Below are 25,927 nucleotides of genomic sequence, written 5' to 3'. Positions count from 1 at the left end.
CTGACTCTACAGTGTATATATGCAATATTCCTTTCCCTCTCCTATTCCCTTTCTCCAAAATACTGTATCCCCCCTTTTATTCTCACTTTTCCCCAGCTCTGATGTAGTGTACTTGCTGTAACGAAGTTGTCTCATCTCGGTTCAACTCCTACGAAATAGGATCAGAGGAGAATTTGCTGCTCTGATGCTTCCTTCCCTCAAATTTCGTTTACCTCCCTCTTTCCCCAAACCCCTTCTCCCTTGTATATTGGTGTACAGCAAAAAATATTTACTCATATCTGATTACAAAATGGTTTCATTCATTTCTCAAAATAAATTAGTGATGCAATGTGGGCACACATTCATTTTTTATTTTTTTTAACAGATTAGGGGCCTGGAGAGGAGAGGGAGAGACAACGATGCCAAAGAGGTGACATAGTCACCCTGCGTCTTACAAGAAACCAATAAATCACAATCTACAAACTCAGCAATGCTGTCAAGACTACATCATTTACAAGTCTTCACCATTTCAACAACAACATACATGGATCATAATCGTGCCAGCTGCTGGCAGAGCCACCCATCTTCCTTGCTTTAACAGTGTGTGTTTGAAAGCAGGCCAGAAATGTGCACAAGATGAATATTTCACAGCCAATTATAGACTCACAAATAGGCCTACGTGAGACCAGAAAACCTACAAGTCCATGAAGAAATGTGACAGCTCGTCCACAAAAGCACCGTCTTGCGTAACATGGAGCGCAAAGTGGGCCGAGCATGGCAAGTACACACCCCGTTCAAAATCCCAAAACTAATTTATATTGGATGAATCATTAGTTTGAATGGTCGATTGTCAAGCATGTGCAGCATCAGCTTTTCTGATCGGTTTGGTTTTACGAAGAAATCTGCTAATGTTCCCTGTCATGCTATCACTGACTTCACAGAAACCCGTTGACACAGTCACCTATTCAACTCACAATTTAAGAAGATAGTTGGAAATAATAGCAAACCTGCATAACTGCCACAGTAAAAGTGCTGTTTGAGAGAAAGGGTGCTTTTAAAAGGTTCCTAAATTGATGGCCGTAGTATAGAAATTGTGGGAGGAGTCAGGCAAACTGTCCAACCAACGGGTGGAATTCGCACGCACACTCACACCAGTCCCTGGTGTTGGGCTAGCGGCTAGGGTGCCAGCTTAGGATCCTAGGATCCTGGGTTCGAATCCCGGTCGATCGCTGAATTAACGCCAGGGGGGTTGACTCAGCCTGTCATCCTTCCGAGGTCGGCAAATTGAGTACCAGTTCACTGGTAATTCCCTGCTTGTCGTAAAAGGCGACAAAAAGGGTTGGCGGCAGGAAGGGCATCCGGCCATAAAACATTGCTTCAAAAAGGGGACCAAAAAACAACAACCACGGTCCCCGAAAAGGCCAACCCCTGCTTTGCGGGGAAAAATGGCCTCTAAACGGTGGTTTTACTCACGGCTCCTTGTATAGTATATATATATATGAATATGAATGAATGAATATATATATATATTTATTTTTTTTTCCGGTTTTTGGGAAACCACTAAAAAGTAATAGCAGCCACCATACAGGTCCTGGTGTTGGCTTAGCGGCCTGGTGTTGGCTTAGCCTGTTGGATTAGCCTGGTGTTGGCTTAGCGGCTAGGGTGCCAGCTTAGGATCCTAGGATCCTGGGTTCGAATCCCGGTCGATCGCTGAATTAACGCCAGGGGGGTTGACTCAGCCTGTCATCCTTCCGAGGTCGGCTAATTGAGTACCAGTTCACTGGTAATTCCCTGTGTGTCGTAAAAAGGCGACAAACAGGGTTGGCGGCAGGAAGGGCATCCGGCCATAAAACATTGCTTCAAAAAGGGGACCAAAAAAAAAAAACAACAACCACGGTGCCCGAAAAAGGCCAACCCCCGCGATGGCCTCTAAAGGTGTTTTTTTAATTTTATACAGGTCCCTTAGAATAGTTATTTCATAGCAGACCATTATCTTAGTCATTTTCCCTTATTTCAGGTTGTTATGTCATTATGTGTTGGGGAAAGGAAAGATAGGTCCTCCACTCATAAGGGATAATTTGCCAGTCAATGCACCAGGTGAAAGTTACTTTGGGGAAGCTTGTGGGGCGGAGTAACGGGCTCCACCAGTCGGGAGCCAGGACACCTCCAACATTTCCCCCCCTCCCGTGAACAATGGGAGATTGAACACGTTTTTGCAGACGCTGGGCCTGTCTCTCTCTGCTGGGTTCACTGAACTCGTTTTTGACTCTCTTCGGCTGGGACATTGTTGATCTTGCCACTGCGTACTGTGCTCACTCTTGGGCCTGGCATGAAGCATTACCGTGGATAACACCGACATGGTGAGCACAGTAGCACAAAAAGCTCCGTGAAGCCACGTCTCAAAGAGCAGTGATTGGACCTGGATTTGATTGACACAAGGACTGATAAGAAGGGACCATGGGATTGATGAAGCAGGCATGGATGACGCCAGAGCCGCGCGTACAAAATAGTTGAAGCGGCGGACATTTGCCCTTCTCGCGTCTTCTCGTTCTGGACTTTGTTAGCGAATGGTCGCATTTTGGCTCTCTCAGCATCGACGCCCTTCGCCCTTCTCGTTTTGGAACTGGTGGTGAACGGTCGTGTGCCGACATTTTCTCTTCTCTTGGGTCTGGACTGTTGGTGAACGGTCGCTATTGCTCTTGCGCAAGGAAGCTTCATCGCAAATGGTCGTGTTCCGACATCTTACTAGTTGTCGTGAGGAGGCAGAACTGCGGGCCGGGAACTGCGGTTTCCCATGCAGAGATCGTGAGGACAAGCGCGGCTGGAAAAGCAAGCTGCACGCCAAGTCCGTTCGCTTCGCTCACGGAGCCAGGAGTTAGTGGGCCGCGAGTGAGGCCTAGTTCGCACCAACAAACGTGCGTTTCCCGCCAAAGCCTCAGATGATCTTTGACGATTCCTGAATAAATACACCAGCCGATTTGAGCCAAGTGCCCACAAACAACACGTATTTATTTTCAGTTATTTTATCCCATTGTTTGTATTCAAGTCTGTATGTGGGGATGTCCCGTTTCGGCATTATATTTTTATTTGGCCGTGTTTTACTTTGTCACCGGCATATTGGTTAATAAAGCCGGCATTTTCTTGTACATTTTAAACCTGTGTCGGTTGGATTAATTATTGCAGGTTTGAGGACTACCGGTGGAATCGGTGAAGGTAAGCGCTTTTTGGTCTCTTCTCCCCACATGTATTGTCCAGTATATTTGACTGACCGCCTCGGATTGTTAAGCTTGTTTGGTCATCTGTGGCACCCTGCGGTGTTCACCACAGGATAGTCACACGACAATATATATATGTATAAATATAAATATATATAGATATCGTTTTGGGCCTGATCTCTCAATGGTGAAGATTCACTTTAAAAATTATTGTATCCCGATCCGGATCTTCACCAACATCAAATAAATTAGTGCAAGTCACACACCCAACCTGTCCACCAAGTTTCGTCTAAATCCGTCTCACTTTTTGAGATATCCTGCAATGTATCGTTTTTGGCCCTATCGCTCATTGATGAAGATTCACTTTAAAATTATTTTATCCAGATCTGAATCTGGATCTTCACCAAAATCTAATCAATTCATCCATGGCACACACCCAACCTGTCCACCAAGTTTCGTCTGAATCAGTCAATAACTTTTTGAGATATCCTGTTCACAGACAGACAGACAGGGGTGAAAACAACATCTGTTCACCTTCAGTGGCGCAGGTAATAACAACAACATCGTCTTACCGGCATGTGCATCTCTACAGTCACGTGCTTGCCTTCAGCATCACTCATTGTGAAACTCTTCCCAGATGGCTGCACCTGCAGCAAAAGCAAGCCGTCACAGAGCTCAACAAACAAGGAGCAAAGAGTTTGAATCAGAGGGATCTGGACAATTCCCTCTTGTTGAAATGGAAACGCAAACATAGATTAATCCATTTCAGTTTCAAATGGGCCACAGTCAGAGTTCAAGACAATGTCCTCGAGTTTCAGACAATCGAAAAGATTTCTGGACAGAAACTAGTACTGTATAGTCTGATGGTTTGTAATTAGGGGAAACCTTACAGATCGTCCTTTTGCAATTTATGTTCAAGAAAATTTGAAGAATAGACACACCAAATAAAACATCTTGCCACACATCATTACGGGATAGACAGAAAAATGTATAGATCCACATCCGGATATTCCGGATATATATATTTAACCGAAGAAGCACACTAACGCTATGACATGACACTGACGGCATGTACATAAATTATACCAACACATCACCTCCAAACTAGGAGGCATCCGCGTGGTATTCAATTATTTGCAGACTGAGATTAAAGCTCTATGGTCACAAATAGACAAATGCAGAGATGTTGATCTAGATTTCTCCCTTGTTATGTGCTCATCAGGCCAACATACTGCAAATTGTTTATTTGTGACACAAATAAAGTACCATGTGGATGCCTCCGAGTTAAAGCCACAAAGTGAGCCTTCCATACAGCTGTATGGGACACCTTACTGGCGTTCCCCACTGATGGTATGAAGTCGCATAATGACTGATATATAACCAGAAGGTTTTCAGAGTCACAAGTGTATGGAAGGCTCACTGCGTTGCCCTGATGAAGCCCCAACAAGGGCGAAGCCAGGTCGGCAACTTTGGGTTTTGCATACACTTGTGACAGTATCTGAATTTATAATCCATAATGACGCACTGCTAGATGGCTCCTCTGGAGCTTGGCAGGGAATGCGGGCATACGTGGCGATGACGTCATGACGTTCGCTCATTAGGTTGGAGCACAAAATTACAGATACTAATTAGTTACTCCCAACCGCATCCAGGTCGACTCTATATAGTGAGTGGATACCAGAGATAATGTTGCCGTGTGGCAGGCGGTGCTTATCACTCCCAGTAAGGTGCAGCAGTAGCTGTATGGGACACACTACTGGCGGTTCCCCACTGATGGTATGAACCACCTTTAGAGGCCATTTTTCCCTGCAGAGCAGGAGTTGGCCTTTTTGGGGCACCATGGTTCCCTTTTTAAGCAATGTTTTATGGCCGGATGCTCTTCCTGCCGCCAACCCTGTTAGTCGCATCTTGCGACACACAGGGGATTACCAGTGAATTGGTACTCAATTTGCCGACCTCGGAAGGATGACAGGCTGAGTCAACCCCCCTGGCGTTAATTCAGCGATCGACCGGGATTCTAACCCAGGATCCTAGGATTCTAAGCCGGCACCATAACCGCTCAGCCAACACCAGGCTCCCCACTGATGGTATGAAGTCGCATAATGAACCCACTCAGCGCACATATAACCGTGAGACTGACGTGTGTGTGTGTGTGTGTGTGTGTATTATATATATATATATACGTTTGGGGGAGGTTCGCAAAGGGTGAAGGGCGGGGCCTATATAACCCGCCGCAGGACGCTCCCAAGGAGATACGAGATGAGCTTTTACGGAGATGGGTCCAGGAGATGCGCTGGAGACGAGCAGGTGTGACCGAGCCGCCGTGAAACGTGCCGCGCTGCAGGAAAAGCGGACTGGAGAAACGCAAGGAGCGCACGAGGCAGCAGTACAGAGAAAGGAACTTCGCCCGCGCAGTTTGGGACCAAAGCTCGGCTTCTTGACGGCGGTGCCTTCTGGCCCGACCGTGCCCAGTACCCGCTGAACCTTCCTTGCCTCTAAAAGCCACCCATCTCCAAGCCATTCATTCCTGCCTGCATTTCCCAGTGTAAGTGTGATCGTCCGTCTGTCTTTAACGTTGTCCTGAGGGTTTATTAATTAAGCTTGTATAGGTAAGCTAAAGATTTCACTGTGTGCCTGCTCCTTCCATTTTCTGTATATAACCAACTGCTCTCTTTGCTTTGGCTTGTGAAAATAATTAATAAAACCTGTTATTCCTCCGTACGTCTTCTTTTTCTTCCTCTTTACATTCGGTCGCTTTAGAGGTTTCCATATTGAATAGCTGTGGCGCGATACGGCCAACGTCTGGGTGAATCGGGTGAGTCGGGAAAAACTGTTCGGCCGCGGGGCCTCCGCTCGGCAAATATAACATCCTTAACCGCGGACCGTAACAATTGGTGTCAGGAGTGTCGGATTCGGACCTGGGACTAAATTCATTTAGCCCAAATTTTGGACACAATTGTACAATTGGCGTAACAATTGGTGTCAGGTGTGTCGGATTCGGACCTGAAGCGTTTAACGCCCTCAAAATTACAAAGTACCGAAATTGCTTTTGTTTTACAAAACCCGAATTTTGAAATCGCGCCATGGCTGGTCAAGGCGACGGGATGCCGGTGGGAGAGATAGACGGGGTAGAATCGACCCAGGACCTCGGGGAAATGTATATGGAGGAGGTGGTTGAGGAGGTTTCAGGCGCGCAAAATGGCGTCCTCACGCACGTGGGTGTAGCGGCACCAAATTTTGCCACGCCCGCGACCGTAGCAGCGCCACCGGTGGATTTGAACCTTTTTATGATACAAATGAAGGCCCTTATGGACAAGAATAGTGAGCGATTGGAAGCCAAAATGGGTGAGCAAATAAGGGACGAAGCGAGGGCTCAGAGTGAGCGATTGGAAGCCAAAATGGGTGAGCAAATAAGGGACGAAGCGAGAGCTCAGAGTGAGCAATTGGGGGTAATGAGGGACGAAGCGAGGGCTCAGAGTGAGCAATTGGGGGGCGAAATGGGGGGCAAAATGGGCGAAATGGGGGGCAAAATGGGAGAAATGGGGGAACGGCTAGAAGCTAAATTTGAGGGTTTAGACAAGAAATTTGAGGGTTTAGACAAGAAATTTGAGGGATTAGACAATGGGATAGAGGGGGTGAAACATGGGTTAACGGGGGTGGAAAATAGAATGGCTGCCCAGGAAAATCAGATAGAGGGGGTGAAAAATGGGTTAGAGGGGCTAGAAAATAGGATGGAAGACAAATTGCGGGCAATAGGGGAGCAATCCGCCCGGGAAATCGAACAGATGGGGAACCAGATAGAGGAGGTGAAAATCGGGTTAGAAAGTAAATTGGATGCTCAGAGGGATGAATTGGGACAGATGAGGGTGGCATCTACAAAAGAGATGGAGGAGATGAAGGAGGAGATACGACGAGGTGTAAGTGAGGAGGTCTCGGGGGTACGCGAGGAGGTAAAGAGAGGTGAAAAGCGTATGGAGAAAGAGGTGAGGAATAATACGGTGAGGTTACAAGGGGGCATAGAGGACCTGACGGAGGAGGTGGAACAGCTGACGGTGGGACAGACGGAGTTAGTGGAGCAGGTTCAAAGGAACACTGCGGTACTAGTCTGGCCTGCAGGCCTGCAGCCTGTGCCTGGGCTAGGGGGTTTCACCTCTGCAACTGGTTCTCCCCCACCCAGCAAATCAACAGTCGACTACTGCACGCCTATCCACCAACCGATCACAGACAACGCAGTTGTTCGTGAGCTACTGAAGCGTTCCGAGGCAGCAACTGCTGAGGTGGGTCAGAGATGGGTCCTGAATACATTTGATCTGGGTGTCTGCATGAAAGCCCTTCCCATCATCTGGCGCTGGCCAAATGAATTTGCTAGTCATGTAGTAACGATTGGACCCTTCCACACATCCATGAACTACATCGGGATGCTCACTGGACACAAGATGCGTGGTTCTGGATATGCAGAGATTCTCTTTGAGGCACAACTAGTAACAAGTGGATCTCTCAAAGGTGTTCTCAGTGGAAAGGCCTACGCAAAGTCCCTCTTTTGCCTCAAAACAGTGTGTGAGGCAATGGAGAGGCTGTTGATGGAGAGATTCACTGAGGAGGAGAACATCATGATCTCTGACCCTGCTGTGCTTCTCAGAATGACCCAGTCTTGCAACCGAGAGCACCTCGATGAAGCCCTCAAAGACCCCTCAACTCTACTCCTCATCAAAAATTTGCATAAAATTTGCATAATTTTGCATAAAATTTGCAGCAGTAATTTGCATAAGAATGGTATGTGGGACATTTTTTCAGCTTGGGGCCATAGCTAGTCATTTTCTACACATTTTTTCCAATCTAGAAACACTGATTAGAAGTATATCTCCGGGGGGTGCAGGGGGACCTAGTCTTCCTACTAGACTATACTAGGAGGGTTAAAAGCGACACAAAACGACATTAAAAATGACTTGATAGCGACACAGAGGCAATGTCAGATGGTACGTGAGGGACTGACAATGAGGTTGGACGAGGTGACAGAGGTAATGGAGACGAAGGACCAGCAGGTGAGGACGCACATAGAGACGGTCAAGATAGCCTTAGAGGACGAACTTGAGGAGACGCACCGGGAAATAAAAGAGGTGAAGCAAAAATTAGAGGAAGTGGAAGAAGAGGTGAGTGAAATGAAGAAGAGACGGACAGAAACTAAGAGAGAAATACAGGAGGAAGTGATGGAATATGTACAAGGTCGGTGCTCAAATCGTGATGATGTGCTCGCTAACCAAATAAAGAGTTTGCAGGTGGCGAAGGAGGTGTGGAGACGAGGTGCCAAGGTGAGTGGCAATATACGTGGAAATGTATATGATGTGGGGGGAGCTTCAGTCGGCTTGGGGGTTGCTTTGGACCCGGGTGTTCGTGAGAGGCCGTTGGTGAAGTGTGCGACAGGTACGGTGTGCGAAGGAGGAGGTGTGCGAGAATGTCCGACTCTGGGATGTGTCAGAAAAAAGTGCGCGCCGAAGAGTGAGTGTACTGTCGAGAGTGAGTCGGTAGTGGCGCCTGTGCGAGGGAGCACATGGAAGCGCGTAGTGAGGAGTGTTACAGAGGATGTAACGGCAGAATGCACGCCTGTGGTGAGTGTTACGGAGGAAGTAACGAGAGAGTGTGCGCAAGAGGATGCGCGAGAAAGGTGTGTAACGGACGGGTGCATGAAGAAAGAGTGCGCTGTCAAGAGTGAGGGAGAATGCACACCTGTGGTGAGTGTTACAGAGGGTGTAATGGAAGAGTGTGCGCGAGAAAGGTGTGTAACGGACAGGTGCATGAGGAAAGAGTGCGCTGGCGAGAGTAAGGGTGAGTGCGCTGTCGAGAGTAAGGGTGAGTGCGTTGTCAAGAGTGGTGGTGAAAGTAGTGAGAGTGACACGGAGCGTGAGTTGGTTGTGACAGGTGAGAGAGGATGTACACCTGGAATGGAAGGATGCACACCTGGAATGGTAGAGCGTGTGTGGGAATGCACACTTGAGTTGGTAGTGAGGCACGTGGTTGGGTGTGCGAGTGAGAGCACACCTGTGATTGTCACGGAGGAGGTGACCGAGGAGGGGGCGCGGAGGTGTGTTGGTGAGGTGTGCGAACGACGAGTGTGTGCCAAGGTGTTCGGTGGTCAGGTGTGTGACCAAGTCTGTGAGCGAAAGAACGAGTGAAATAACGAAGTATGCGGGGTGTACGGGCGGCGTTGGAGCATCGAGCTCAGTGAGGGTGAAAGGGGTAGCGTATGCGTGTAAGCATGCAGGTGAGGCATCGACGGTAACCGGGTTAGCGGTTAGAACGACATTTAGCCGAATCGGGCCCTCGGTGCGCGTCGGGCAGCTTCGCGTGCCGCGAGGACCAGCGGGGATCCGAACCACGGCGGGTTCGAAAGGACCGCCGTATGTGATCCACGCTGGGCCGCGTTTGGAACGGCCGCGTCCGTGCTCCGCTAGGCGGAACGGGCAGCCCGATAGGAAGGGTCGTCATGCGACCCCCTTTTGTTGAGGCGTTCCGGCAGGTCGAGATCGGGCCATGGGATGGCTCCGTGCCGAGGTGGTGCATGGGATCTCGGCCCGGGTAAGCGCCCTTCCCTGCACGGAGTGCCGGACGCATCCAGCCGCCGGCACCAAACAACACGCATTCATTGCTCGGCTTTACGAAGCCGGGCTGTGGAAGTGAATTGGCGCACCGAGAGGATCTAGTAAGTAGACGGGTGATGAGGTTAGTGTTTTGGACCCAAAATTAGAAAAAGGCAAAATTTGATGATTGGCAAAGGATTGGCAGTAATGATTGGCAGATGATGGGTAGTGATTGGCAAATTTTTGATTTGTTGAAATTTGATGTGCAAAATTTATAGTTTGAGATGCCCCATGTGATGGGATGGCCAATCCACCATCCCTCACAGCGGGGGCAAAGGAGCACTAGATTTATGGGGTTTATGGCAGTGTAAGCTCGCCGAGGGAGGGTTTGGATAATGTGTAGGGACCTAGAAGATGACCTTAGGTGACGTTAAGATTAGGTAGTGACAATGACACCTGTAGTGGGGACGCAGGTAGTTTAGAGTGGATGATAATGACGAGGGAGCGCAATAGTTTAAAGGGACGACTGGGAAGCGCAAGTTTTAGAGGGGAGTAGTTAGATGAGATGATGCCGTGTGTTTGAGGATTGGAAGTGTATTGTGAAAAGTGTGAGGAACAGGTGTGATTGCACAGGTGTGCAACTGGACAGGTGTATGGAGCAGTGTATGAGTGAGTGATGGTGATGAGTGTTGTAGTGACCAAAGGGTCCAGGAAGGAAGGAGGGTGCAGGTGGCACCATGTAAGATTGCACAGGTGTGCAACGACAGGTGAATGGAGAACAGGTGTATGGAATAAATGGTATGGAGTATATGGAGTATTGGAATGGATGGTCGTGGAGTGAGTATGGTGGAAACTATGGAGTGGAGTGGATGGTGCGAAGGTGTGAATGGGGGAAGGATGGACCCCCATCACGAATACCCGGGGAGGGTAGTGTAAGTGTTAGGTAGAGGGTATAGGTAAATTGTGGTTGGATATTGGCATATGTGGTGCGTGGTGGAAGAATGGTATTTGGATGGGTGCATTAGTGTTGTGGAAATGGCTGGGCGTGTAGCCTGTTAGTGTGTGTAGTTGGTTTGGGCACTCCACCACTGTGAGGATGTCGGCCAGGTGAGGCCGCAGGTGGGCTCTGGGAGCCGGTAGTTGTGGATGGGGTTCGAGGATCCGGAGGACGGACCCGGGTAGCCCAGTGCCAGAGGGCACCGAGTGGGGTGACAGAGCCAGGAGGGGCCTTCCCCAGTTAGTTAGGTTAGGGTGAGGAGCTAGGTAAGCTCGGGTAGCAACTACAGTGGTGGAGGTGTGCAGGTGGGTAGACCTGCTGGGAGAGCTACACGTCTCAGCCCAGAAATTGTGCAAGGGCACCGGGAGATGAATCGGGGGAGTGAGACCCCAAATTGAGAAGCACCACAGTTTGGTCAATGGGAATTGGTTTTTAGAACCCATTGTGTAAGTTGGCCAATGGATTGGCAGGGAAAGACCCCGGGTAGTGTAAAGTGTGTTAATGTCATTTAGAAAGTAGTTAGGATGAAAATCTCCTTGCACCATCCACTCACCTGAGATGACGTACCTCCACACCATGCCAGGTTGTTTTTATTATTTTTATGTGCAAATGTTTTGGAATGTGAGACGCATCATGACGTGGGTGTGACATTGTGCTTGATGTTCCATCTCTTCCTCCTTATGAGGATTGATGATGAATTGGGTGATGGCAAATTTTGGATAGAGGGATTGTGGAGACGAATTTGGTATTGAAGAAATATGGGGAAGACGTGACAGTAGTGACGAATTTGTAAATGTGTAGATTTTGTAAATATGGGGTGAGGGCAAGGGTAGTGTAGGTGACAGGGGGGGGTGACGTACGGTAGGGACGAGCTTTCTCACTTCGCTCTCCGTACGCATTTCGCCCTGCATTGCCTTATTGATGTGTACCCTTGTGACCTTACCCCTCGCTCATCTGTTTCCCCCCCCTTTTGTCTCCCACCTGAGGACTGTGCGCCACTGGGTGTTGAGGGGAGCGTGCGGAGGTCGTCTTGTGTGCCAGGACCCTCTCAACCAGCATGCATTGCATTGATGTACCACTTTATGGACCGCTGTTCTACGGCCAAGTACCACTTGATGGACCCCAGGTTCTGAGGCAGGGCACCTCTGTTGGAGACCGGCCATAGTGGCCAAGGAATCTTGCTTGCGGACCTCGGTAAGGTGGCACCTATGCCAAACAGGTGGACCACCCTTAGTTGGCCCCTGTGGCCCTAAATAAAAATGGACACGGTTTGTGCTTTTTATATGTCCAAGTAGGCCGCATGAAGCAAGAAGACATCGGGAAGAACATCGGCCCAGCAGAGAAGAAGAAGACCACCACCAGTTGTTTTTTTTGTGTGTTTATTGCAAACAGTAATGACTGTGCACTGGTTGGTGCGTTTGGGTGCTTTTGGGTGCTTTGGTGTTATTGGTACTGGTGCATCGATGCAATGCGTGCTGTCTCCTCCCTCCCAAGAGGAATTTCCTTCTCTTTGTTTCCCTAAAAAGAAAAGAAAAAAAAACACAGGTCCTGGGTTGCGTTGTAAATAAGAAAGAACATCACTGTAAATAATGCTCCCCACCGTAAATGTATAGCTTGAAAACAATTCCGTAATTCGGTTATCCTGTGGGCACAAATCTGTTAGGCAGGGTGCAATGCAGCAGGGGGACATATTTATTTGTGTTTTAAAATTGTCACACTCAGGGTCAGGTTAATTGTAGAGGGAATTACACCTACGTGTCACACTAAGTTAAAGTTTTGTAGGCCCGAGCACGGGTCTGAAGAAAGGAGGGTGCAGTGTAACGAATTTGAGAAGTGTAACGGATTTGAGAAGTGTAACAATTTTGAGAAAGTGTAACGAATGTGAAAAGTATGGTTTTGTTGTGTGTAACTGACCCTCGTAATGTAAAGAATGGTCGCAGCTCGTCCTCTTAGTTAATTCCATAAACCTACACACAGGACACGATATATCCTTTTAAATAGTTAGTCCCTTATTCTCTGTGTAGGCTAAGGATGTGTTTCCCACTAGTTTGACTCTTCATTGCACCGAATTAAATAAGAGTAGGCCCTCTGACGCCCCATGGCAGCTTCCAAGTGCCAGGTTCGCCACTTTGCTGCAATTGCCTCTTTAGGCACTTTGCTGCATTTCCATCTGCCGTCCACTTTGCTGCATTTGACTCCATTACGCACGAGGTAACGCCGAAGAAGAAAGGCGGGTCTCCACCTCGTCATAGAGGGGAGGAGTAAGTCGGCCCCGCTCATCCAACCCAGAACGAGGGGTTTGGCTTGAGAGGGCGGAGAGAGAACGTTTGGGGGAGGTTCGCAAAGGGTGAAGGGCGGGGCCTATATAACCCGCCGCGGGACGCTCCCAAGGAGATACGAGATGAGCTTTTACGGAGATGGGTCCAGGAGATGCGCTGGAGACGAGCAGGTGTGACCGAGCCGCCGTGAAACGTGCCGCGCTGCAGGAAAAGCGGACTGGAGAAACGCAAGGAGCGCACGAGGCAGCAGTACAGAGAAAGGAACTTCGCCCGCGCAGTTTGGGACCAAAGCTCGGCTTCTTGACGGCGGTGCCTTCTGGCCCGACCGTGCCCAGTACCCGCTGAACCTTCCTTGCCTCTAAAAGCCACCCATCTCCAAGCCATTCATTCCTGCCTGCATTTCCCCGTGTAAGTGTGATCGTCCGTCTGTCTTTAACGTTGTCCTGGGGTTTATTAATTAAGCTTGTATAGGTAAGCTAAAGATTTCACTGTGTGCCTGCTCCTTCCATTTTCTGTATATAACCAACTGATCTCTTTGCTTTGGCTTGTGAAAATAATTAATAAAACCTGTTATTCCTCCGTACGTCTTCTTCTTCTTCCTCTTTACATTCGGTCGCTTTAGAGGTTTCCATATTGAATAGCTGTGGCACGATACGGCCAACGTCTGGGTGAATCGGGTGAGTTGGGAAAAACTGTTCGGCCGCGGGGCCTCCGCTCGGCAAATATAACATCCTTAACCGCGAACCGTAACAATATATATATGTATGTATGTATGTATGTATGTATATATATATATATATATATATATATATATATATATATATATATATATATATATATATATATATATATATATATATATATATATATATATATATATATATATATATATATATACATATATATACACACAATATATATACATATACATATATACACACAATATATATACATATACATATATACACACATGTAAGCTATGATGCAGCCATATCCACGACCCAAGCGGATTACATTCCAAATTAACAATTATATTTCACAAAACTAGTATCAAGAGGCAACCAGACAGGTAAGTGTCTTTCCAAAACTTGTGGTTACAACATTAAACAAATTCGTTTTTGGAAAATGATCATAACTTGTAACACAAAACACTTGTATCGTGTTTTGTTTTGCGCCAAAGAACAATAATAAACTTAGTTGTTTGTTACAGGTATCGTTCTTCAAAATGTGCCCAGGGTTTCTGGACCACCCTGTATATCGTTTTTAGCCCGATCTCTCAATGGTGAAGAATCACTTTAAAAATTCTGTCATCCGGATCAGGATTCGAATTTTCTCCAAAATTGAATCAGTTCTTCCTTGTCACATACCCAACCTGTCCAACAAATTTCGTCCGAATATGTCCACAACTTTTTTTTTTAGATATCCTGTTCACAGATAAACAGACAGACAAGGTGAAAACATAACCTTCACCCACGTTTGGTGGCAGAGGTAATAAACAAACATATCTCAGACCAAAAAGCCACTCCTGGTTAAACTTCCAAAATCCAGGCTCACTTCACACCTCAAAACTTTTGTTTCCCTTTTCTTCCATTTGTGGAACTGCCTTCCTTAGGCTGTTCAATTTTATTCCTCCTTTCAGAGCTTTACGCAGGCCATGCACCCACAACTCATGTTACATCCTCACACATAATCCTTATTATTTACATTAACTCTTCCCAACCCTACCCTCTTGCTCAGTGTGTCTTCCCCATTCTGGAAGACATTTTCCCCCACCACCTCCCCCCAACCGCTCTACACTCCACCTCTCACCAGACTGCCTTCCTGTCGACGATTTATTTCCCACCTAAGCTCTCCATCAACATAATTTCCTCCTTTCTTTTTGAATCCCGCGACATCACTTCTCCCAGAAAGACGAGATTCTCTTCCATCTCAGCCAATTCTAGCTACATCCTCGAAGACGACCTCCCAAGCTTCCAAAATGAGAAGACAAGAGGCGTGCCAGATCCACCACCGAATGGGTGCAATTGCAACCATAACACAATTTCATCCCCACTTCAACACCATGATTTAACCAAAGCAAATGGCAAACTGAATCTACCAAACCCTTTTTTCTGATACAGACTCGATCACACCAGTCCTATCATCACATTCACTCAGGTCATGCTATGATTATCGAGGTAGGCTGGTTAGTGGCTACTGCGCTTCCCCTTCTCTCTCTCCTCAAATGGCACTGCAATGATGCCCATCTTCAAGCTCAATTGATCAAAATCTAACTGACAGCTGCTTTTAGCCACAGAAAGTTTATCCCAATCAAATGGGCAACGCATAGTTTTGCCACCCATGCTTTCATATTAAATACTCCGTCCCAGCCAAACATAATCTAATGGCTCCAGAATAAATTCCCAAATTTTAAACGGTACCAACTCCGACCTGGTGACAATCGTTTTCCACCTATTCTTTCTACATTTCCCTCTCTTCCCCCTCCATTCCTCTCGGCCTAACTCCTGCAGAGGTTTCAGTAGCCTCCTGGGTCAGCCCCAATTCTTCTGCTGGCCTTCGCTGTCACTTGTACCGCCCACATGCGGCCCTGTCTCCCGTAATGCCAACATATGCGAGGGATCCTTTTTGGGTTATTAGGAGGCATGCTGTCCTCCCACGACTGTCATATTTATAGTCCCTGTAAAGTCTCAAAACCCCGTCGTATCATATTATCAAGTCTTTAAATCCCCCACTTTAAGACACTGCTTTCTCCCTACCCATTACTACCAGAGGGTCGTTTTTCTGCAGCTCCATCACTAATACCTGTTCTCGGAGCTTTGTACCTCGCAAATCTCCACCCTTTGCGTACTGGGAGTTCAACGTGCATTGATGAAGACCAATTCCGAAGCAATCTCTTTGGCTGCCAAACACCCCCTGATACCGCTGAGGGAGAGTACGAAACTGCAATTCCTCATCGATAGCTGTTATAAAGTCTTCACAGGTCAGATGTTCAAATCCAAGTCTATTCACGCTTGGGTAGACAAGCTTTACGAAACGTTCTGCATCACCAGTCAAATTCTGAAATGTTTTTGGGGCCACAATTTCCACTGAGTGAGCTGCACCCACACCAGCTAGGCCAGCTGTTCCTGCCCAAAACATCTATGAAGGCATTGCGCTACTAACTCGTAACTCATTGGCTCTTCTGGCCAAGTATTCAGCCTCAGCGATGCTACTCTCCCCTGCCCACTCATTCCTCCCCACACCCATTGTTTGTCTAAGTCTCCCTCTATTTTGTCCTTCAACCGTGCTGTTGGTGTTTTCCCTCTCTATCTCTCCACTATTCCTTTTGTTCTGTTGCATCCTGATCCGTACAGTGTTCTAGCTCTTCCACGAGCCTTTACTCCGCATACAATTTATTTAAAAAACTAGAACGGCACTCAGTAGAGAGCATACCTCTGCCAGGTGAACAGTTTACGTTTTGTATCCCAGAGTAGACCAGACCATCACATTTAATCAAAATCATTCGTCCACCACTTTTTGAGATATCATCTGCCAATGGTGAAGAATCACTTTATAAATTCTACTAGCTGGATCCGGATCTTCACCAAAATCGAATCGATTCTTCCTTGTCACACACACACAACCTGTTGTCCACCAAGTTTCGTCCAAATCCGTCGACAACTTTTTGATATATCCTGCTATGTATCGTTTTAAGCCCTATCTCCCAATGGTGAAGAATCACTTAAAAGATTCTACTAGCCGGATCCGAATCCGGATATTCACCAAAATCTAATCATTTCGTCCTTTTCATATACGCTACCTCTCGACCAAATTTCGACTGTATCCGTCCACAACTTTTTGAGATATATTCACAAACAAACAAATGGACAAACAGACAGACAGGGGTGAAAACATATCCTCCATACACCTTTGGTGACGGAGGTAATAAAAAGCAGCTGTTTTTCACCCTGCCACCTCTCCGTTCAACCTGGATAAACATTGAAATTCTTCAAAATATGCCTACAGGTTTTCCTCCTCACTCTAAATGCCACATGTGATGTCACGTTCGTGTGTGGTACTCCTTCCTCACTGTCCCCATGACAACAGTCCCCTCAACCCTGCAGACAATTTGAAGGGAATCCTGTGCCACAGAAAAAAAAAAACTCAAATCTTATGTCAAAGTCATGGTTCATTTTAGTAAAAATGTACAAAATTTGACGTTCATCTTTTGCATCGCAGCACTCTGGGCATTTCATTTGTTTTTTATTTATTTATTATGTATGCGTGATCAGAAGCTGCAGTAGCATTTCCAAATTCCCCACTCCCGACTCGACTCCACCGGCTGCTACCCTCCTCTTTTGAGGGCCCTTTGAGTTATTTCAGCCCCCTCGTCCTCTGTCATGCTGGTCCTCAATTGCTGTATCTGATCCATGGTACCTCCAACAATCAAAATTTGTCCCTCCCTTTAAGGACAACAAGCTCAAAATCCCACTCCTGACACCAGTGTTATGACCTCCCTGTGTTTGGGTACTTTTAAATATTAACTCCAGTGGTCCGAGGTCACTTACTCAGGAAGTCGATAATTTCCCCATGAGTGGGTTGCACTGTGTAGGTAATCAAATTATCATACCTGAATGCCATGAATGCCGTGAATGCCGTGAATGCTGAATGCCGTGAATGCCTGAATGCCGTTTTACACCCTGGTGTTGGGCTAGCGGCTAGGGTGCCGGCTTAGGATCCTAGGATCCTGGGTTCGAATCTCGGTCGATCGCTGAATTATTATGAATTATGAATCATTCGAAATTATGAATCACGGTTCCCGAAAAAGGCCAACCCCCGCTTTGCGGGGAAAAATGGCCTCTAAAAGGTGGTTATTGTTGTTATAATGCCGGCACTATCAGCTGGTACTTCCTGCGTTCAATTTGCAGTCCCCGTTAATATGCCCCAGCTGATGGAGTCAAAACGCACTGCTCTAAGCAAAGGCACCAATTTATTATTTTGCTATGGTGAACAAAAATAAAAAGATGGAACACAAAAGTGGAAGGTTCTTTTACAGCAGTGTCGTATCAAGTGTGGTGAACCTCCTCAACATAGATTAATAGTTGATTAATTCCAGCACTAGGTCGTGATTCCGGCACTAGACAGGGTTGCGATTGTTCTGAGCTCAACTCCGATAGCCTGACAGCATACCACGGCCCGGGTGGTTCTCTGAACACGCACCACGATGCGTATAAGACTGCTTAACCCACTAAATGCCAGATGTCCAGGCCAAACAAGGTGGAAAACAATCGCTCGGCCCCTAGATGGTGCAGCAAACTCAAAATGTCACTTCTTCCTCACTTTCCAGAAGACCGTTCTCCCCCTCTCACCATAACACTGTCCTTTTGACATTTAATTTGCCACCCAAGTTCTACTTCGACCGCACTTCTCACCGAAGGATTGAGATTTCCTTTAATCTCGGCAGACCCTAACTACCTTCGTTGAAGACGACCTCCCGAGTGTGCAACACAGAGGAAGACAAAACAATAAACATGGAAGATTCACCTTAACAATCATGTCAACCTCTGTCCCAATTACATAAAGCAAACCGACTACCCCCAGACAGCCCATATGATCAGTTGGACAACGGTTTTCATTTGGGGTTTTGGTCCTTTCAGCCAGGTGGTTTACCGCATAGTTGATTCATCAACCAAGGTGTGTAAACCAGTCACTCAATCCACCACGGTATTTTTAGCCCACCTGGAACGAAGTTCAGGTGAGCTTATGCGATGGCGCGTCGTCCGTCCGTCAGTCCATCAGTCCGTAAACACTTGAAACTTCTTCTCCAAAACCGCTGATGGGATTTGGCACAAATTATATTTGTTGTATTGTGACTAAAGTTTGTTCATGCCATCTAAAAATAAAATAAAAATAAAAATAATAATAATAATAATAATAACAGGCGTTACGCCTCGGTCCCCCGTCGGGGAAGTGATGTGAGTTGACAAAGTGGAAGATGCAGAAAACATGCTATGATATGATATTTCGCTCACAAGGTTCAGACATACATGGAGGCGGCCATCTTGGATTTTGACATGGCGACCCAATTTTCTATAGCGTTCTTCCTTATGCCTAGATACACCCGCACACCAGATTAGAAGTTGGTACTTCACTTATTTTTCAAGATATTCCACTCACAAAGTTCAGACATACATGGCGGCGGCCATCTTGGATTTAGACGTGGCGACCCAATTTACAATAATAATAATAATAATGCATTTATTTTGTATAGCGCTTTTCAGGAAGCCCAAAGACGCTTTGACAGAGTGCAAAAACATAATGCATAGCAAAACATAAAAACAATTGCAAAACACAAGAATCAATAGGGAAATATTTAAAGCAAAAAGGAGGGAGAAGGAGAAGCGATAGTCAGGGGTTAAATGCTGTGGGTTAAATGTTGAATGCAGTGTTGAACAGGTGGGTCTTGAGTGATGTTTTGAATGTGGTGAGTGAGGAGGAGTCTCTGATGGTGTGAGGTAGTGAGTTCCAGAGGGTGGGAGCAGCGATGGAGAAGGCCCTGTCCCCCCAGGATCTGAATTTGGTCCGGATGGGGGGGGGGGGGGTCAGGAGGTTGGTACCAGCAGAGTGGAGGTTACGGTTGGGAGTGTGTCTGGAGAGGAGGTCAGCCAGGTAGGATGGGGCCAGGTTATGGAGGGCTTTGTAGGTCAAGAGGAGGATTTTGTACTGGATTCTCTGGGGGATGGGGAGCCAGTGAAGCTTGTAAAGGATGGGGGTGATGTGGTCACGGGTCCGGGAATGGGTGAGTAGACGGGCAGCGGAGTTCTGAATGTATTGGAGTTTATTGGCGATTGTTGAGGGTGAACCATAGAGGAGGCTATTGCAGTAGTCCAGACGGGAGGTGATGAAGGCGTGGATGAGGGTTTCTGCAGCCATGGAGGAGAGGGATGGACGGAGACGGGCGATGTTTTTCAGGTGAAAGAAGGCTGTCTTTGTGATCTGTTTAGTGTATTTGTCGAAGGAGAGGGTTTGGTCAAAGATGATGCCAAGATTCCGGATGTGAGGGGAGGTGGACACTGGGATACCGTCGATGTTGAGGGCAAAGTTATGGGTGGATTTTATGAGCGTTTTTGGGCCAATGATGATTATTTCAGATTTATCACAGTTAAGTTTGAGGAAGTTGATTTGAAGCCAGGATTTTATTTCAGTGATGCAGTTTGTCAGGATAGAGTGGGTGGCGGTGGAGATGGACTTGGTGGAGATGAAAAGCTGGATGTCATCAGCGAAGCAGTGGAATTGGAGACCATGACGGTGGATTAAGTGACCGAGGGGGGACAGGTAAAGGATGAAGAGGAGGGGGCCAAGAACTGAACCTTGGGGGACTGTTGTGAAAAACCAATCGGGTCCACAACTTTAGTCCATCTGGTGGTTTAATTCCATTACGACCATGACATCATTCTGTAAATACAGGAAATGCAATAGGAATAAGGTTTGGCATCACATGGGTCCATTCATAACATTCAATGCAAGCAAGCTTAATATTCTATGCAGGCGTACCGTTAGCGAGTCCACTAGATGTAACATGTCACAGGAGAAGTCCCCCTGAGCACCGACCGCAGCGGGTCTTATAGCCGCGCCCCTAGCGGCGGTGTCAGCGAGCAACGATCATCACCTGCGTTCAGCATTAGTACGAATACGATTTCACTACATTCTCCCCACCGTTAGAATTATACTGCAGAGCGGCTAGAATCGAGCGAGCGTCAGCATTAACAGGGTGTGGAACATGGTATCAGTCGACCCAACCGTACCGGTCCGGGCGGCGAATTTCTCTGCCAGCACGCGTCCGAAATTCCCCGGGTACGGCATCACGTATCCCAGAGACCCCGGCGTCGGAGGAGCTACCGGAGTCAGGTGACGAAGGGGGTACCGCCAAGCCTTCGGGCACGGGTAGATGCGGCGAGGGGAGGGTCGGCAGACTTTCAGCGACGGGAGCGTCGGAAGAGTCCATAGTCTCATAGATTGGTTCGATCGGTTCGTCCGATTCCCTACGAGGGTCGGCGATCCCACATGGGGCAAGATGACATACAGAGACAGTGGTCTCACGTCCATCAGCCGTCATCACACGAGCATGCTCAGGATTAGCCTGGAGTATCTGCACTTTGTCCACTAAGGGGTCATACTTGCTCGTGCGAACCGCCCGTTTGAGGTAGGCCGGCCCGGGCTCAGTGAGCCAACTGGGTAAAGTCCGTATACACCCCGTGCTCCTGGGGTGGTGGAAAAGTCTCTCGTGGGGAGTCTGGTTGGTGTCCGTACACAGTAGAGCCCTGATCGAGTTCAACGCCGCAGGTAGCGACCAAGCCCATTTATCGAGGCCCCGGCCGAGGGTCCGGAGGTTGAGCATGACGGCCCTCCATATAATCCCGTTGAAGCGTTCGATCTGCCCATTTGCCTGGGGTCTGTACGGCGTGGTGTAACTAGAAGCGATGTTATTTTGGAGCAGATAGCCTCGCACCTCCTGAGACAAGAAGACCGCACCCCGGTCGGCATGCACATAGGCCGGGTACCCGAACATAGAGAACAAATTCTGTAAGCATCGCATTACCGTGGCAGCAGTCATGTCCACGCACGTATAAGCGAAGGGAAATCGCGAGTACTCATCGACGATAGTGAGCAGATAGCGAGAGTTACTCGACAGCGGCAATGGGCCCTTGAAATCCATCGCCAAGCGTTCCCACGGCCTCGTAGCCCTAACCAGAGTCCCCATGGGTGGGTTATAGAAACGCGGTTTGATTTCCGCGCATATAGCGCAGTCGCGACAGATACGGCGGATATCGTCAATCGAGTATGGTAGATTGCCACGCCGCACAAAATGAGCGAAACGTGTTACGCCCGGATGCCCCGCAGTGGCATGCAGCACGCGTAGGCCCTCCAAAGTAGCGATACCCACGCACGTAGCCGGTCTCGATAAGGCGTCGGCGGCCTGGTTATCCTTCCCCGGGCGGTATTTGATAGTGTAGCAGAAGTCAGCAAGCTCTATACGCCAGCAAGTGATTTTCTCATTCTTAATGCGCTGGGCGTGTAATGTGTCGTACATGAACGCAACACTTTGCTGGTCCGTGATGATTTGGAAACATCGCCCGAGTAAGTACAGGCGCCATCGCCGAATAGACTCGACGATCGCATACGCTTCCTTTTCGACAGACGAAAGTCTCCGCTCAGCGGAGGTAAGAGTCCGTGAAAAGAAAGCCACCGGACGCCCTCCTTGAGAGAGGGTCGCCGCGATGGCCTGATCCGAGGCATCACTTTCGAGGACGAAAGATCCGCTCTCGTCGATCGTCGCCACAGCGGCACTGGCGATGTCGGCCTTAAGGCCTCCAATGCGGCCGGACGCAGAGGGAATGTGTCGCAGGCCACAAGGGGGCGAAGTTTCGCGGAGAAATTCTGGACCCATTTTGAGTAATGGGCGAATAGCCCAAGGTCGCGCTTCAGGGACGCCCGATCGCAGGGAGGGGCCATGTCGAGCAAAGGTCGCAGACGCTCCTTATCCGGAGCGACAGAGCCATGGGTCACGGAGTACCCCAGAAGATCTATCTTGCGTAGAGAGTATTGACACTTATCTTCATTCATGGTTAAGTGATACCTCTGCGCGACCTCGAGGAAGCGCTTCAGATTAGCATCATGGTGCCCTTGGTCATACCCACAAACCGTAAGATTGTCTAGGTAGACGAAAACATCGGTTAGGTTCTCCCTTGCAATGAGGTCATCCATGGCCCTCTGGAAACAAGCGACCCCGTTCGTTACCCCAAAAGGCAATCGAGTAAACTGGTACAACCGTTGCCCCGACTCAAATGCGGTATAGATACGATCCGCCCTAGAGATGGGGATCTGATGGTACGCACTACGGAGATCGAGAGTGCTGTAGACCGAGTACTGGGCCACCTGTCGCACCAGCGCGTCCATCCCCAGAAGGGGGTAGGCATCCAGCTGTGTAAAGCGGTTAATCGTTTGGGAATAGTCGATTACCATGCGTCTGCGGTGTGCATCGCTTCGCACCACCAAGACCTGGGCTCGCCACGGCGACCGGCTAGGTTCTATGATACCGTCTTTCAAGAGCTGAGCCGTTTCGTCCGCAATGAATTGCATGTCTGCTCGAGAGTAGCGCCGTGATTTTACCGCGACAGGGGTACAGTCGGAGGTTAGATTGGGGAACAGCGAAAGCGGCTGGATTTCCATTTTCGCTAGGGCACACACAGCAAGCGCGTCAGCCCCCACAACAAGCGTGTCAGGCCCACCAAACTCCATTTCCAGACGTCCATGTCGCTTAAGAAAATCGTGTCCTAACAGAATATCAGCACATAAAGCAGGTAAGACCATAAGGTGTACATCTGGGAAAACCCGTCCCTTTATCACGAGTTTCAATCGGCATTCCCCCTTCGTGCTGAGTCGAAGTCCCTGGGAAGCCATGAAGATCTGTCTCGTAGACCTCAAGACCTGCCAACCATGCCTGTGCACTAGTCGCTGGTCGATAAAACTATCCGTAGACCCTGTATCCACCAAGGCCCGCACACAATGGCCCTCGACCATGAGGGGAATAAGGGCTTGAGCCAGGCCGGACGAGCCTGCTGGGAGTGGGACCAAACCTCCCAAGTGGGTCGGCCGAGCCTCGCGGGCGGATCCTATGCCAGCGGCAGTTTTGCGGTCGTTGCCGGAGTATTCGTTGTCCATGGGGAATCCGTTAAAGCCATCAGAGAGCTTTCCCATGCATTCCGGTGCTTTGCGATTCAAAATCGCCGTTTGATGTGTATGGGCCTCCGTAGTATTCGAAATCGCCGTTTGACGATCCAAAATCGCCGTTTGATGTGTATGGGCCTCCGTAGTATTCGAAATCGCCGTTTGACGGGTATAGGCCTCCGTAGTATTCAAAATCGCCGTTTGATGGGTGAGGGCCACCGTAGTTGGTACCGAACTCGTGTCGCCGCCAGTGGACGCTGTACGCTCTTGAGAGACACGACGAGAACGTACCGCTGGGGCTTGGCGAGGCTCCAAAGCCCCTCGCGTGGCCCGGAGTCTGGTCAAGGACGCATGTGCCGTGCCCGATTGAGGATGAGACTGTTGTGGCTGTTCGGTGACTCTCGCCAAGGTCGATTGAGTGACCAGGGGCCCGCGAGGAGGGGCCCTGTCCTTCAAAGCCGGGTAAGGCGCCGTGTTCCGAGCTCGGCTCGTAGGCTCCGCAATGAGCCCATTCAAGGTCGAGCCGCGTGCGGTTTTCCACCACACTTTTGCGTAGTGCCCCTTTTGCGAGCACAAATGGCATATGGCGTCCCGAGCCGGACAAACTGCCCGGAGATGTCGTTGTCCCCCACAGAAATAGCAGGTGGCTCCGCGTAAGGCCTTGGGTCTGGCCGTTGCGGCAGCCATCAGGACCGGATCCTCCTCCGGAGCATCCTGGAATTCCACGAGCAGTTCCGCTCCCTCGGCGGTAGCACTCTCCAGCCGTGCGTGTAGCATGGTTCCCGCCAAGAGGCGCGTGCGATCATAGACGTTCGACTGCAACCGCGCTTCAGTGTGTACCTTTCCTTGCTCGAGTGCCGCCGCGAAGGTCAGGTCGGTCTTCTCCAGGAGTTTGAGCCTTAGGTCCTCAGAGGAGACCCCGGCGACATAGGCGTCTAGGAGAAGGTCATCCTGAGCCTGCTCGTGAGTCCGTGGCTCCCGGGTGCTGTCCAGCAGGAGTTGCCGGAGCTCCTGGGCATAGTGATCCATCGGCTCGTTGGGTTGCTGGCGTCGCGTTAATAGCAAATGCCGAGCATACACCGGGCTCTTTTCCTTTATGTACAATCGTTTGAGCTCCGCAATCGCGAGGTCGTACGTCGCACATTGTGCGATGCTGTTGTACACCTTGTAGTCGATTTTGGAGTGCAGCGTTGCTAGCTTCGCGACAGCCGTCGGCTCGGTCTCAGGCTCAACGAAATGGTTCTCCAACGTTTTCAGCCAGTGCTTCAGTTGCAATCCACCATCCGAGGCTTGCGGATCGGCGCAGAATGGTGTGACCACCAGTGTCTTGTTGCCCGCCATGTCGGTAGATCTTTAATGAAATTAAGTGTTGTGAAAAACCAATCGGGTCCACAACTTTAGTCCATCTGGTGGTTTAATTCCATTAAGACCATGACATCATTCTGTAAATACAGGAAATGCAATAGGAATAAGGTTTGGCATCACATGGGTCCATTCATAACATTCAATGCAAGCAAGCTTAATATTCTATGCAGGCGTACCGTTAGCGAGTCCACTAGATGTAACATGTCACAGGAGAAGTCCCCCTGAGCCCCGACCGCAGCGGGTCTTATAGCCGTGCCCCTAGCGGCGGTGTCAGCGAACAACGATCATCACCTGGGTTCAGCATTAGTACGAATACGATTTCACTACAGGGACACCTTGGGGGAGGGGAGCAGTGGGGGATTTGCAGTTATTGATGGAGATGAACTGGCGTCTGTCAGAGAGGTATGATTTAATCCAAGAGAGGGCAGTGCCGGTAACGTTAAAAGTGGTTTCTAGTCGGGTGAGGAGGATGGTGTGATCGATGGTGTCAAAGGCGGCGCTGAGGTCGAGGAGGATGAGAATGTTGAGGTTGCCAGCGTCAGAGGAGAGGAGAAGGTCGTTGGTGATTTTGAGGAGAGCAGTTTCAGTACTGTGGTTGGAGCGGAATCCGGATTGGAATGTTTCATACAGGTTATTGGCAGAGAGGTGATGTTTGAGTTGAGTGGCTACAGCGCGTTCCAAAACTTTCGACAGAAAGGGTAGGTTGGAGATGGGTCTGAAGTTGTTTAGGGTGTCAGGGTTTAGTCCAGGTTTTTTCAGAATGGGGGTAACAGCAGCAATTTTGAGGGATGGTGGGACGATGCCTGTAGA

General features: G+C 48.7%; 1 protein-coding gene across 1 annotated transcript in view; it reads right to left on the bottom strand.

The window, feature by feature from the left end:
• Positions 1 to 25,927, bottom strand: part of RPA3 (replication protein A3) — a 51,558-nt gene that overhangs the window by 10,686 nt on the left and 14,945 nt on the right. The window contains exon 2 of the mRNA XM_068132841.2: positions 3,767 to 3,841. Within this exon, the coding sequence (XP_067988942.1) occupies positions 3,767 to 3,841 (75 nt within the window). The remainder of the gene's footprint in view (positions 1 to 3,766; positions 3,842 to 25,927) is intronic.

This window comes from Myxine glutinosa, chromosome 12 (genome assembly GCF_964187855.1).
Source record: "Myxine glutinosa chromosome 12, kmMyxGlut1.1, whole genome shotgun sequence".
In the NCBI taxonomy this organism is placed as follows: Eukaryota; Metazoa; Chordata; class Myxini; order Myxiniformes; family Myxinidae; genus Myxine; species Myxine glutinosa.
The sequence above is the reverse complement of the archived record's forward strand: the minus strand, read 5'-3'. Positions and strand labels throughout refer to the sequence as shown.